A 13,657-nucleotide genomic window follows, 5' to 3' on the forward strand; every position below is an offset into this window, starting at 1 on the left:
AAAAAATGATTAGTGGGAGATGACCGTAAGGCGTCCTGGTCCTCCTACTTGGATGCTCCTGGTCCAGACTCTGGATCGGAGCGGAGGAAGATTGGAGTTAGACGTACCAGCCCGACCAGGCGGCGGCGATTCCTCTTCCCAGCTTTCAACATAGGTGGCGCAGGACGACGCGATGCGGGAGTGGCAGCATGGACTGGTGGCCTGGTGCTGCCGTGCGGAGCGGTGAGGGGGAGGCGGCGTCAACGCATCATGGCGCCCGGCAAGAGTTGCGCCAGAGGGGGGTGGCTGCGCCAGACGGGGTTTGTCTGTGGACAAAATCAAGAGAAATGGTCCCAATTCGGCCGAAACCCTACCAAAAGAGGGGTTTTCTTCCTTTTCCGATCCTACCCCCAGCTTGTTCGCACAAAAACGAGTCGATTGAGGGGCCTTTTCAAGAAATGACATCCAACCGTCCAGTTTTCTATGAACCGCCCGTTCATTGGTTTTTAGAAAAACCAGCGGTTCAATCTACTTTTTTCCGTCCGACCGCGGGTCCGGTTTGGTTTTTTAAACTATGCTTGGAGACCATTATAAGGGTTTCAAGATCATAAGTATGCTGGGCGGCTTTGCTATTAAAATATTGTCAAATATTGATGAAATGGACGGCGTAGAATAGGTCATGGACGTCCAACTATTTGCGTGGGTTTTTGTTTCAAAGAGCCATCCGCAATTCTCAATGGCGACCCTATCGTATTTCCAATTTGCGTTTACTTGGAAAAAAAAAACAATGCACACTCCAAACAGCCCCACAGTCCACGCTCACGTGCCCTCCGAAGTCGCCACTTGGCGGTGCCACAATCCCTTGCTTAACAACCACGCTCGAAGGGCAATCCCGTCATTCCACCCGGGTCCCGCTCCTCCCACCCGAAAAATTTCAAAATCCGGAAGACCCCAACGGGCCACCCGACGCCAACGCGAGCGGAGCCGCCCGATCCTCCTCATCGGACGGCGAGGCGCCTCGGCCGTCCGATCCGGTGCCCTAGCCCCACGCGCCGCTATAAAAAACCCGCCCCCATTTTGGCCTCACCAAGAACAACACACACGCTCTCTCCCCCAACCCAACCCAATCCCCATCCCCCCTCACTCCCCCACGCGCGACGCGACCGCTTCAATCCTCTCCCAAGGTAACGCCGCAACCCAATCTTCCCTCCGCTCCTCAGTTTTCCGGTGGATTTCGTTGGGTTCTCCGCGCCTAGTTTGCTTCGATTTGTTCGGGATTTAAGCTGTGGTTTCCGACGGATCTGACGCGGAATCCCGGCTCGATTCTGCAGGGAGGCGAAGATGAGGGAGATCCTGCACATCCAGGGCGGGCAGTGCGGGAACCAGATCGGGTCCAAGTTCTGGGAGGTGGTGTGCGACGAGCACGGCATCGACCCCACGGGGAGGTACGTCGGCACCTCCGACCTGCAGCTGGAGCGCGTCAACGTCTACTACAACGAGGCCTCGTGCGGCCGCTTCGTGCCGCGCGCCGTGCTCATGGATCTCGAGCCCGGCACCATGGACTCCGTGCGCACGGGGCCATACGGCCAGATCTTCCGCCCCGACAACTTCGTCTTCGGCCAGTCCGGCGCCGGCAACAACTGGGCCAAGGGCCACTACACCGAGGGCGCGGAGCTCATCGACTCCGTCCTCGACGTCGTCCGCAAGGAGGCCGAGAACTGCGACTGCCTGCAAGGTACTTTCCCCTTTCTTCAGGAGTCGCTCCGGTTACCCCGTTCCGCAGATTCCGGCGAGCGGTTCTGACTTTTGCTCGTGTGCTTGTCGTCAGGCTTCCAGGTGTGCCACTCCCTCGGCGGGGGCACCGGTTCCGGCATGGGCACGCTGCTGATTTCCAAGATCAGGGAGGAGTACCCGGACCGGATGATGCTCACCTTCTCCGTGTTCCCATCCCCCAAGGTGTCTGACACCGTGGTCGAGCCCTACAACGCCACCCTCTCGGTTCACCAGCTGGTGGAGAACGCCGACGAGTGCATGGTGCTGGACAACGAGGCGCTCTACGACATCTGCTTCCGCACCCTCAAGCTGACCACACCTAGCTGTAAGCAGATCTGTGACATCCTGCTTGTGGTGAATTATAGCACTGGACAGTCAGCTGTAGGAGAAGCTCGTTTGTCAATTGTCATATTGTGGTAGTTCTGTTTCGGTGATACAAACTGACTGCCTGTAGTGTCTGAAAATGCTGTCAGCAACCTGTCCTGACTGGTTGATGCCATTAGTTACTTATATCATCTGACAACCATCTAAGTAGTGACTTCTTCTTTTTACGTTGAAGAAGTTAATTTTCCAAGTGTCATACCTTGCAAGTTTTATTTTGATCGTATGAACTGACTGCAGCCTGTAGTGTCCACAATGCAATTACCAACTTATTCCAACTGGGTTGATGCCATGTTGGAAGCTGAATTTGTTTTATCTGCCGGGAACATGTTCGTTCTAGAGATGATATTTTGTAGTTGGTGCTTTTAGCTTGTTTGAGCGCTGAGATTAGATGTAGCTGGAGTGATTTTTGTGCTCTGTACATAGGTAGCTAACCACCTGTCATTAAGTAATGATGGGAAAAGGTGTTTAATTATTAAACTGATAAATGCTGGTAGATGTAGTGTGACTTCAGAGTGGTTGTTCTGTTGTAGCTTTCTCAGCACCTTGATGTGATGCATGCTATTTGCTTGAATTGAACCTAGACATCATTACGCACAGTTTTTCTAATCTGAGTGAAAGTGACCCTGATTCCACTTGATAAGACTATACATATTAATTTTGTTAGTTAGGTTTGCTGCTAGTCCATTTTCTTTGAATATTTTCCTGCTGAAGTGTAGGTTGTGGTAAGAAAAAATTCCAGCTAATATGGTAGTTGCTTGTTAAATACTCCTTATTATGCCAGTATTGCTGATCTGTGAATCTTTGCCTTTTTGTTGACAGTTGGTGACCTGAACCACTTGATCAGTGCCACCATGAGCGGTGTCACCTGCTGCCTCCGCTTCCCAGGACAGCTGAACTCAGACCTCCGCAAGCTTGCCGTCAACCTGATCCCCTTCCCGCGCCTCCACTTCTTCATGGTGGGCTTTGCGCCGCTCACATCTCGTGGGTCGCAGATGTACCGCTCCCTCACTGTCCCTGAGCTCACACAGCAGATGTGGGACTCAAAGAACATGATGTGTGCTGCTGACCCACGCCATGGCCGCTACCTCACAGCCTCGGCCATGTTCCGTGGCAAGATGAGCACCAAGGAGGTTGACGAGCAGATGATCAACGTGCAGAACAAGAACTCTTCCTACTTCGTGGAGTGGATCCCAAACAACGTCAAGTCAAGCGTGTGTGACATCCCACCACGCGGCCTCTCCATGGCGTCCACCTTCATTGGCAACTCCACCTCCATCCAGGAGATGTTCCGGCGTGTGAGCGAGCAGTTCACCGCCATGTTCAGGAGGAAGGCTTTCTTGCATTGGTACACTGGTGAGGGGATGGACGAGATGGAGTTCACTGAGGCCGAGAGCAACATGAACGACCTTGTCTCTGAGTACCAGCAGTACCAGGACGCCACTGCCGACGAGGAGGGCGAGTACGAGGAAGAGGAAGACCTGGAGCAGGAGTAAGATCGGTGACAAATTCATCTCTCCGTTTATGTGGTATTGTGGTTTTCGTACAACTGGAGCTTGTTACTAGTAGAGACTAGAGAGTACCATGGCTACAACTCTGCTGCTTGTTTGCGTGTCTTGGCATGTATATTTGTACTGTGTTCACTCGATGCTATGTTTCTTTGCTTGAATTATTTATTCTATGTGAGGTTTCAAGCAAGTGGATTTGAAATACAGTACTAGAATGCTTTGAAGTTTGAACAATGATGTCCTGTCCCTGATTCGGTTCACCTGAATTGAAATTTCAGTGTCAGTCTACTCGCTGCAGAACTTGAAAATCTCGGATTTGTGAGAAATATACATGTTTGTGATGGAGGCAGATTGTAGTTTCTTTGATATATCTTTTACTTGTACTGCTCCTTAAAATTCAGCTTTGCTTCAGAAAACACAAGCCAAACATGATATTGCTGCTTAAAAAAACTAAAATCTGGAGTGCTCCAGAAAACTCTAGAAGCTGGATTTGAGGGAAATTACACACCACTGCCACCACTAAATGGACCTTCGTTTCTCCCCCTTAATTAAACTAGCGCACGTCTTTTGTTTGCCAGGCCAGGGTGTTGTATCAATGGACATTGTACGAGTAGTTCTCTCCTTGATGAACTGAACCTTGGCACTGTTGACTGTTGTCGCCGAATTGCTTGATAAAAAAACAATTGTTCAACTGTTCTTCTTTAGATTGCACCATTAAATTAGTGGTGCTATTTCACAATTAATTTGCATCCAGTTTCTTGATATTTAATTTTGTAGAAGATATGTATTATTCAATTTAGGAAATGAGATGTATTAGTCCATATCAAAATATAACTATATCTACTTAGAAAAAAATAGGATATCACCCTACCATGGTAAACAACGGACTACACAGCTAGCAAGTTCTAGGTTGTCATAGGCGAAATATTTCCTTCTTCAAAATTCCCGCAAGGAACCATAAGTGAAATCATGCTGGAAAAACTTGGCTTGAGAGCTCAACTAATTGCGCCTTTGATAAAGTGCAAAACATAGAGATATAAAGGGCAATTTGAGAAACATTATGTCCTTTCTTTGCACACAACTCCATAGTTCTTTTTTAGATCATAACTCCATAAGTTTTTTAGATCATAACTCCATAATCCCATAACAACATAAACACAATTCCCATAGTATGCAAGTTGTGTATTAAGATACTAAGACTACCACTCAGTTTACCGCCCAGTCTTTTGACAAATTTCAACCAGGGGTTCGCTCTGACAGGCCCATCAGTTTCTCATATGTATGCTGGCATCGACTTGCTTTGTACTCCCTCCATTCCAAAATAGACGACTCAACTTTGTATTAACTTTAGTACAAAGTTAGTACAAAGTTGGGTCATCTATTTTGGAACGGAGGGAGTAGTTAACAGGGCCCAGACTTTGGTTTCTGATTCGGTTCACCTGAATTGAAATTTCAGTGTCAGTCTACTCGCTGCAGAACTTGAAAATCTCGGATTTGTGAGAAATATACATGTTTGTGATGGAGGCAGATTGTAGTTTCTTTGATATATCTTTTACTTGTACTGCTCCTTAAAATTCAGCTTTACTTCAGAAAACACAAGCCAAACATGATATTGCTGCTTAAAAAAACTAAAATCTGGAGTGCTCCAGAAAACTCTAGAAGCTGGATTTGAGGGAAATTACACACCACTGCCACCACTAAATGGACCTTCGTTTCTCCCCCTTAATTAAACTAGCGCACGTCTTTTGTTTGCCAGGCCAGGGTGTTGTATCAATGGACATTGTACGAGTAGTTCTCTCCTTGATGAACTGAACCTTGGCACTGTTGACTGTTGTCGCCGAATTGCTTGATAAAAAAACAATTGTTCAACTGTTCTTCTTTAGATTGCACCATTAAATTAGTGGTGCTATTTCACAATTAATTTGCATCCAGTTTCTTGATATTTAATTTTGTAGAAGATATGTATTATTCAATTTAGGAAATGAGATGTATTAGTCCATATCAAAATATAACTATATCTACTTAGAAAAAAATAGGATATCACCCTACCATGGTAAACAACGGACTACACAGCTAGCAAGTTCTAGGTTGTCATAGGCGAAATATTTCCTTCTTCAAAATTCCCGCAAGGAACCATAAGTGAAATCATGCTGGAAAAACTTGGCTTGAGAGCTCAACTAATTGCGCCTTTGATAAAGTGCAAAACATAGAGATATAAAGGGCAATTTGAGAAACATTATGTCCTTTCTTTGCACACAACTCCATAGTTCTTTTTTAGATCATAACTCCATAAGTTTTTTAGATCATAACTCCATAATCCCATAACAACATAAACACAATTCCCATAGTATGCAAGTTGTGTATTAAGATATACTAAGACTACCACTCAGTTTACCGCCCAGTCTTTTGACAAATTTCAACCAGGGGTTCGCTCTGACAGGCCCATCAGTTTCTCATATGTATGCTGGCATCGACTTGCTTTGTACTCCCTCCATTCCAAAATAGACGACTCAACTTTGTATTAACTTTAGTACAAAGTTAGTACAAAGTTGGGTCATCTATTTTGGAACGGAGGGAGTAGTTAACAGGGCCCAGACTTTGGTTTCTGATTCGGTTCACCTGAATTGAAATTTCAGTGTCAGTCTACTCGCTGCAGAACTTGAAAATCTCGGATTTGTGAGAAATATACATGTTTGTGATGGAGGCAGATTGTAGTTTCTTTGATATATCTTTTACTTGTACTGCTCCTTAAAATTCAGCTTTACTTCAGAAAACACAAGCCAAACATGATATTGCTGCTTAAAAAAACTAAAATCTGGAGTGCTCCAGAAAACTCTAGAAGCTGGATTTGAGGGAAATTACACACCACTGCCACCACTAAATGGACCTTCGTTTCTCCCCCTTAATTAAACTAGCGCACGTCTTTTGTTTGCCAGGCCAGGGTGTTGTATCAATGGACATTGTACGAGTAGTTCTCTCCTTGATGAACTGAACCTTGGCACTGTTGACTGTTGTCGCCGAATTGCTTGATAAAAAAACAATTGTTCAACTGTTCTTCTTTAGATTGCACCATTAAATTAGTGGTGCTATTTCACAAATTAATTTGCATCCAGTTTCTTGATATTTAATTTTGTAGAAGATATGTATTATTCAATTTAGGAAATGAGATGTATTAGTCCATATCAAAATATAACTATATCTACTTAGAAAAAAATAGGATATCACCCTACCATGGTAAACAACGGACTACACAGCTAGCAAGTTCTAGGTTGTCATAGGCGAAATATTTCCTTCTTCAAAATTCCCGCAAGGAACCATAAGTGAAATCATGCTGGAAAAACTTGGCTTGAGAGCTCAACTAATTGCGCCTTTGATAAAGTGCAAAACATAGAGATATAAAGGGCAATTTGAGAAACATTATGTCCTTTCTTTGCACACAACTCCATAGTTCTTTTTTAGATCATAACTCCATAAGTTTTTTAGATCATAACTCCATAATCCCATAACAACATAAACACAATTCCCATAGTATGCAAGTTGTGTATTAAGATACTAAGACTACCACTCAGTTTACCGCCCAGTCTTTTGACAAATTTCAACCAGGGGTTCGCTCTGACAGGCCCATCAGTTTCTCATATGTATGCTGGCATCGACTTGCTTTGTACTCCCTCCATTCCAAAATAGACGACTCAACTTTGTATTAACTTTAGTACAAAGTTAGTACAAAGTTGGGTCATCTATTTTGGAACGGAGGGAGTAGTTAACAGGGCCCAGACTTTGGTTTCTTGATCCCGATGGGTGCCTATCTGTATGTATTCTACTTCTTGGGGCATGAAACCTTCTCCTTGGGGCAAAGAAGTATAAGCTCAATGCAAATAAATAATGCATACCCCCAAGCACAAGCACCATGAAGAGGAATTGCCCCTTCTTCATCTTTGCACTGTAAGATTGCTCCTCCTTGCCGCAAAAGCTGAGCAGAGTAAAAGGTTCAGAAAGACAGAAAAATATTCAAGATAGCAATGCAAACCTGCACACAAGGTACACGGCCATATAAGCATATCAGGTGAAGCACAATACCTCATCAGAAGACTTGCAATTCAGCTGTTGTAGCCTGATACCTGCCACCACCTAATACTCTCGTCAGTTTTTTGTCGGGCCTAGGGATCATAACTATTGCAATTTCATTATTCGATATGCCTTTAACATTACAAAAAATCAAAACAAAAAGAACTCTGCAGGAGCACAAGCTACATGCCAATATGATTTTTGCCTTAACTTGAAAGGAATGGTAGAAGCAAACAGTTCTCCAGTCAGTTTTTATTTTCTTTGAATAAGTACTTATAAATTCTAACACTTTTTTGCTAGTAACAGAACATCATGTCTTAGAAAGAAGCTTTGTTTTCTATGCCACCCACCATGGAACATATATCAACCAGTTAATAATTAATGCACCTTTGCTTCTAAGTAAGACATAGGAATAGTGTTTGTTTTTGGTGCAAGGGCAAACGGCTAACCACATATCAAAATCAAGTAAGGCTTAAAAAATGTCAGCACAATGCCTTCTGCTTTAGCATAACCTGATGAATACGAAATAAAACAACCTTCTCTAAATGTGAAAAGCAGCAAATTGGAGCATTTCAGAAGCATATTTCTGTTTGACTCAAATGACATGTGAACAATGCCTAAATTCATAGAAGATAATTGCCAAGTTTGGATGCAAATTTAATTCATACCCAAACCTTGCAATCAGGTATAGACCATCAGAACCTCATCATTCCCATACCAAAAACACCTCACAGTTCACATGCATCAGAGCTGAAGCCAGTTTATTCAACAACAATGAAGGCACTAATCGGCGACTAATCCACTCACCCTCCTGCAGGAAGTTGAAAAGCATGTAGTTAAAACGTGTTGTTTGTTCTGCAATCAAATTTAGATGGAGTACTCTTCACTTGCATAGATACAACAACTCTGATCTCTAAAACCTAACCACAATAGCAAGGATCTGGATAAAATGGAGGCAAAACTTGAATTCAACCTAGGCAACGTGGGCGCTCTCCTGACTTCTACGTGGTGTCAAGCTATGCCGTGTACGTTGTTACATCCAAACTGTAGTTAGTTTTCAGTTCTTCTGTATCAGTCTGACAACATTAAGATAAGCCAGATGCCCAGATCATCATGACACATTGTCAGAGAGACAAATAGCATGTTCTCATGATGAATTTAGAGATGCCGTTGTGAATAATTATTAGCAGTTTCATAGTTATATAATGTGTGAAGTAGATCAGATATAGGAAACTTAATAAGAAAAAATGCTTGAAACGAAAGAGTTTATGTTATTTCTCCCTGATAACTGTGAGTTTAGTGAACCAATATATCTGGTTTGTGTTTCGCAGTCTAATTCTGTACATGCTTACATAAATTGGGTCAGCCAAAAACAATGGTGAATTGGTGAGCAACATTCTTAAACAATATGAGCCTCAACCTTGATGAGACATCGAAACAGTGATTTTCAAAATATAACTCTACATAATGTACAATGACACTGAAGAATTACAGTTTCCATCTATCTCTCTCACAGCATGCACGTTCATTCAGCATGACATGGGTACAATATGGATAACTCAAAAAACAAACTAAGAATTTCAAAATGATGTGAAGAAAAAATTGGTCAGAACTGCAAAAGGAGATGATCTCAAAGTTATTTTACACTAACCACTCACCCTCTTAACATCAGGTAAGGTTATCAACTAACAGACTTGCCAAATTAACACTTATTTATCTTTTATAAATGAAAACAGTAGTACTTTCTCGTATCAGATGACACTTTTATCTGACTTGCCGGCTAGCTGGACAGACAAAGCATCAACAGTTAGTTTTTTGTTCTTCTGTATTAGTCTGACAACATTAAGAAACATAAAGTGCAAAAGAAATAAATTTAGTTTTTCTGTTGTGTGAGAATAAGGAAAGAACAGAGAAACAATAAAGCTATTCTTGCCTTGCTGATCTGAAAATAGCAGATAAGTTGTTGGAGCTTAGTTGATTGTCCTCATAATCCTACTGTAAATTGACTTGTGCATCAACCTAACTACTTATGCATGTCTATCTAGCTGTGTACAATTAAGCATGCGAAAAAAAACACATTTTAGGCATCAGTGCCAACTGATCCCTCAAATATGATATTAATTCTACAAATGGAAATGATAAGGTTTGTTTTTCTCAAGCTGAGGGTATAAGATGCAAGAATAAAGAGATAATGTTAGTCTTTGTTCGTCATCTGAGAAGCAGGTAAACCAGCTATACTAAATCCAACTGAAAAGGCCAACAATAATAAATAGGTAAGCTGCTCACTGCTCACGGCTTCATGCATATATTCCGCATGGCTGCCACGGTCTAATTGCACTTGAATCAAACAAAGCAACTTCACATGAGTCACCAATGACATCACTGAACACATCATACATAAGTCAAAAGGATGCAACATACATGGACAGAACAATATGCATAGAAAAATGGCAGGTGCATATCCCATACTTAACCACTACCAAAATACCAAATAACGTTGATCCGATCTAATCAAACTCTACTCCTTCCAGCAACAAGCTACATTTGAACTGAATTGCACAAGCAACTAACCTTCTAACCTTCTTGAAAACCTGGATCACCTCCCTGAACCTTGGGTGTACATTAGGGCTTCTCTCCATGGGCCTGTTCAAAATCATGTGAACACAGTTACAGCATCTACTTTAGTTCAGCTAAATATGGTACAACCAAGTATATATATCCTATATAGAATTCTGAACTTCTAACTGCCTTGTCATTCTTTTTATTCCAATGTACCGAGCTTGATCTGGTTTGAGGGCTTCTAGATCATGTTTAGAAATGTTATCTTGTAAACATTTTTAAGCAAGAACCAGGGAACTTAGTGTAGTTACAAAGACACCATGTCTGACCAAGCACCAATGCCAGCTCTAAATGCAGTCACCATTTTTCAGCAGGAACTTAGTTCATGTACAATCCGAAAACATGCACTTAAGTTCCCTTCCATCCTGCAATCCAAACAACATGCACGTAAGTTCCCTTCCATATGCAATCTAAGAACATGTACTCAAGCAGGCTAGTCTAAAAATCTGCACTTAAGCAGCTCTAATCCGTCTCTGCTCCAGCTCTTTCCTTAATCCACCACCTGCTCCAGCTCCTTCCTCAATTTGCCTCGAATCCCTTGTACCACATATCCTGAAACAAATCATCATCAACAAACTTTAGTATCTTCGATGGAGAATTATGGAGGTATACGCTACCGCGAAGTACCGACCTGAAGTTGAGTAGTGGCCTTAGAGACATAGATCTAAAACTGGTAGGCTCAATAGTTGGTAAGAAACACTCATATAATTAGAGAAAATGTATGTAAACTTTTTAAGTTAGCAAGTGCTATCAGCTAGCACCATGGCCGTCTCTGATTGTGTTTGTCGAACATGCTACAATATAGTACAAAATAAATAATTTTGATGAATACAGAGTAATAATGAGTGAGCGGAAGTGTTAAGCTTAATCAATAAAAAGCCTAAAGCTCTCCAGCCGAGCCTAGACCTGTCATGTAAATGTATCATATTCTGCCTACACATTATGCATACCAATCTCTTCGTCGTCTCGACCTACACCGCTAACTTATTAAAATCCTATCCATCAAAATTTATCTCATGACAGTATCTAGCACTTGGTCTTACCTGGCTATGTCTGCCGGTCTGGCCGTCACATGGCCCTCCTCCGGAGAAGCACGCGTCAGCGCCGTTCAGGCCGTCCATGGTGCAAGACCAGAAATAAGGAGGTGCGAGACCAGAAATTCATCCGGCAACAACTACCATTTTTCACAGTTGGAATAAGTTAACAACCGCCACATCGAACCTGTGCTAAAATACATGACCCACCTTCAGTTGCCTGGCTAACTATGGACACGTGAAATGAGTAAGAGAAGATTGATAATTGCATAACCATGAAATTACAACAAGAATAATTCAGGAGAGGGAAGCTACTGAACCCCGTTACATAGGAACAAATTCAGCTTGTCATTTGATTCTTGGCATGGAATGGGATGCCAAATTAAAAATTGATTTATACAACCAAAATTGGACACATTTATGAAAATCAAATTAACTTTCAATGTATTCATATTCTGGAAATCGTCATGTAAAACTATGACCACTCATGAGAACATATATATAGAGAGACAAATCAAACAACATGACAGGTGCTAGATTGGGTGTCATTACTAATTTACAATTATTGGTAGAGGAACAGATCATAATTTCTTTGCTAAATGGGAAAAAACAACTGTTTCATCAGTGATGTATGGCAGTGACTTACTATTACCAGTTAACTAATGTCATCATGCAGACATAGAAATACGAATTAAAAAAAACTTGTCTCATGGATGCCTCCTTATGCCTATGCTCCTCCGACAGGTGCTCGGATCCAACAGCATGTCCTCTTCCTGCAGGGAATCAGTACAGATACACATGTGTGTGAGAGAAAGTAGACCCAAAAGGAAGAACACAGAGGGGTGCTGTCCTACGTACCTCTTCCACAATCCACAGTGTGTGCGTCTTCGCTGTGCTCTCTCTCTCTCTCTCTCTCTCTCTCTCTCTCTCTCTCTCTCTCAACCGCTTATGTAGATCCAGACCGAGCATGGGGCAGATTTCGCACAGTGCGACGGAAAAGAAGAAAAACCGGGCAGCGAGGGGCGGCGTGCTCCAGTGTGGGCCGTGCGTGTGTCAGGCGCCGCTGCAAGGCAAGGCGTTGCGGGCGGGCGAGAAGGAGGCACTGAGGAGTAGGAGGACGACGGGGTGGGCGCTCTTGGGGAAGGCGGTGTCGCGCGGGGAGGAGCCGAGGAGCGACATTGTCGCGTGGGTAGGAGGGGCAGGCGACGTCGCGTCGGCGGGCGGCGGGGAGCGGCGATGCTTTCGGCTAGTTGGTGTCGCGAGGACGGCCGCGACTGCCGGGAAACGCCCCCATCCAACCCCGCGCGCCAGGCGGCCGTCGGAGCCCGCTCGCCGGCGAGCACCTCCTCAGCCGCCCCCAGGACTCTCCTTCTTTTCCCCTCTCCTCTCCCGAAGATGCGCCGCCGCCCGAGTCGGCTTGACCCGCATCCACGGCTAGCATCCCAGGCGACCTGTCGCGCGACGAACCTGCCACCGCTCGCCAGCCCAACCGTCCGCCCGCATCTCTAGCGAACGGCATATGGCGGGAGGGCGGCTAGCGAACGACGGGAGGATGGGGGAGGCCAAGCCGAGAGGAGGAGGATGCGAGCGGCGAACGGCGGGAGGCGGCGGGAGGATGGGCGGCCCGCCCGTGCTGTGGGGAACGACTGGTGTGCGGGCATGGATGAGGAGGAGCGGACGGAAGTCCTTTTTTTTTCTTTTGGCGGGGCGAGCGGGCGGAAGTCGTGCGGGCGTGGTGCGCACATTGCGCAGCGGTTTCTTTTTGCGAACGGCGGGGGGGGGTAGCGATGGATGGATTAGTTGATTACCCCGTGGCTTGCAGCGTTAAACATCAAAGGATTACGAGCCATTAGATTTTGTAGATGGATGGATCCGATTGTTTGGATCTGCCGCTCTCTTTCTTTTATAGTGGTAGTAGATAGATCGTTTTCATCAAATTCCCTATTCTTGAAGCTGGAGCTACATGGAAGCCAAACATTCTCTTAGGTAGTGCTACAACTTTTGTATGAAACTGTTCCAAAGTAGATTTGGTGGAGTGAAACTAATTTTGGTGAAGCGGAGTAGTTCAAAACAAGCCCTATAATGAAGCTGGTGATTGCGATTATAAATGGCAGCCCCTTTCTTTAACACCCCCACCCCACCCTCGTAATTTAATCCTCACCAACAAATTGCTATAATTCTCTCACCAAACACAATCCTGTCGCATGGCAGTGATTCTAGCTCTGCGGCTAGAAATTAAAGAAATTCAATGCGAAGTGATGGAGGGAGTACTAAATTGACATACAGTATAACAAGTAC

General features: G+C 44.1%; 2 protein-coding genes and 1 long non-coding RNA gene across 25 annotated transcripts; 1 reads left to right on the forward strand and 2 right to left on the reverse strand.

Moving 5' to 3' along the window:
• Positions 1-1,010: 1,010 nt before the first annotated feature.
• LOC125518317 (tubulin beta-1 chain) lies at positions 1,011-3,875 on the forward strand. The gene is made up of 4 exons (XM_048683198.1): positions 1,011-1,163; positions 1,311-1,714; positions 1,808-2,077; positions 2,956-3,875. The coding sequence occupies exons 2-4, from the start codon at positions 1,321-1,323 to the stop codon at positions 3,627-3,629; spliced, it is 1,338 nt and encodes a 445-aa protein (XP_048539155.1). The 5' UTR covers positions 1,011-1,163; positions 1,311-1,320; the 3' UTR covers positions 3,630-3,875.
• LOC125518415 lies at positions 3,624-6,006 on the reverse strand. Its single transcript, XR_007288003.1, has 2 exons — positions 5,081-6,006; positions 3,624-3,902 (listed from the first exon to the last, which is right to left on the reverse strand). It is a non-coding gene; the product is annotated as an uncharacterized LOC125518415 (long non-coding RNA).
• Positions 6,007-7,047: 1,041 nt separating this feature from the next.
• Positions 7,048-13,104, reverse strand: LOC125518328. 23 transcript variants are annotated; one of them, XM_048683211.1, is made up of 8 exons: positions 12,218-13,104; positions 12,012-12,132; positions 11,369-11,546; positions 10,577-10,877; positions 10,278-10,349; positions 8,514-8,517; positions 7,719-7,769; positions 7,048-7,611 (listed from the first exon to the last, which is right to left on the reverse strand). In XM_048683211.1, exons 4-8 carry the CDS (start codon positions 10,627-10,629, stop codon positions 7,459-7,461), a joined length of 333 nt encoding a protein of 110 aa, XP_048539168.1. In that variant the 5' UTR covers positions 10,630-10,877; positions 11,369-11,546; positions 12,012-12,132; positions 12,218-13,104; the 3' UTR covers positions 7,048-7,458. The 23 variants fall into 23 exon arrangements, 5 of the variants coding, with proteins under 5 accessions (XP_048539168.1, XP_048539179.1, XP_048539164.1 ...); XM_048683222.1 differs by having other exon boundaries at positions 11,369-11,551; XM_048683207.1 differs by having other exon boundaries at positions 12,006-12,132.
• Positions 13,105-13,657: the final 553 nt, after the last annotated feature.

Source organism: Triticum urartu, chromosome 1 (assembly GCF_003073215.2).
Source record: "Triticum urartu cultivar G1812 chromosome 1, Tu2.1, whole genome shotgun sequence".
NCBI lineage: Eukaryota > Viridiplantae > Streptophyta > Magnoliopsida > Poales > Poaceae > Triticum > Triticum urartu.

Bases quoted from the DNA above. Each gene is read 5' to 3' on its own strand.
- LOC125518317 (XM_048683198.1), top strand. From the start codon at position 1,321: ATGAGGGAGATCCTGCACATCCAGGGCGGGCAGTGCGGGAACCAGATC. The intron at 1,715-1,807 runs GTACTTTCCCCT...GCTTGTCGTCAG, and splicing joins GAACTGCGACTGCCTGCAAG to GCTTCCAGGTGTGCCACTCC. The intron at 2,078-2,955 runs GTAAGCAGATCT...TTTTGTTGACAG, and splicing joins CAAGCTGACCACACCTAGCT to TTGGTGACCTGAACCACTTG.
- LOC125518328 (XM_048683211.1), bottom strand. From the start codon at position 10,629: ATGGTGACTGCATTTAGAGCTGGCATTGGTGCTTGGTCAGACATGGTG. The intron at 10,350-10,576 runs GTAACTACACTA...GATTTTGAACAG, and splicing joins TGGTCAGACATGGTGTCTTT to GCCCATGGAGAGAAGCCCTA. The intron at 7,612-7,718 runs GTATTGTGCTTC...TACTCTGCTCAG, and splicing joins ATTGCAAGTCTTCTGATGAG to CTTTTGCGGCAAGGAGGAGC.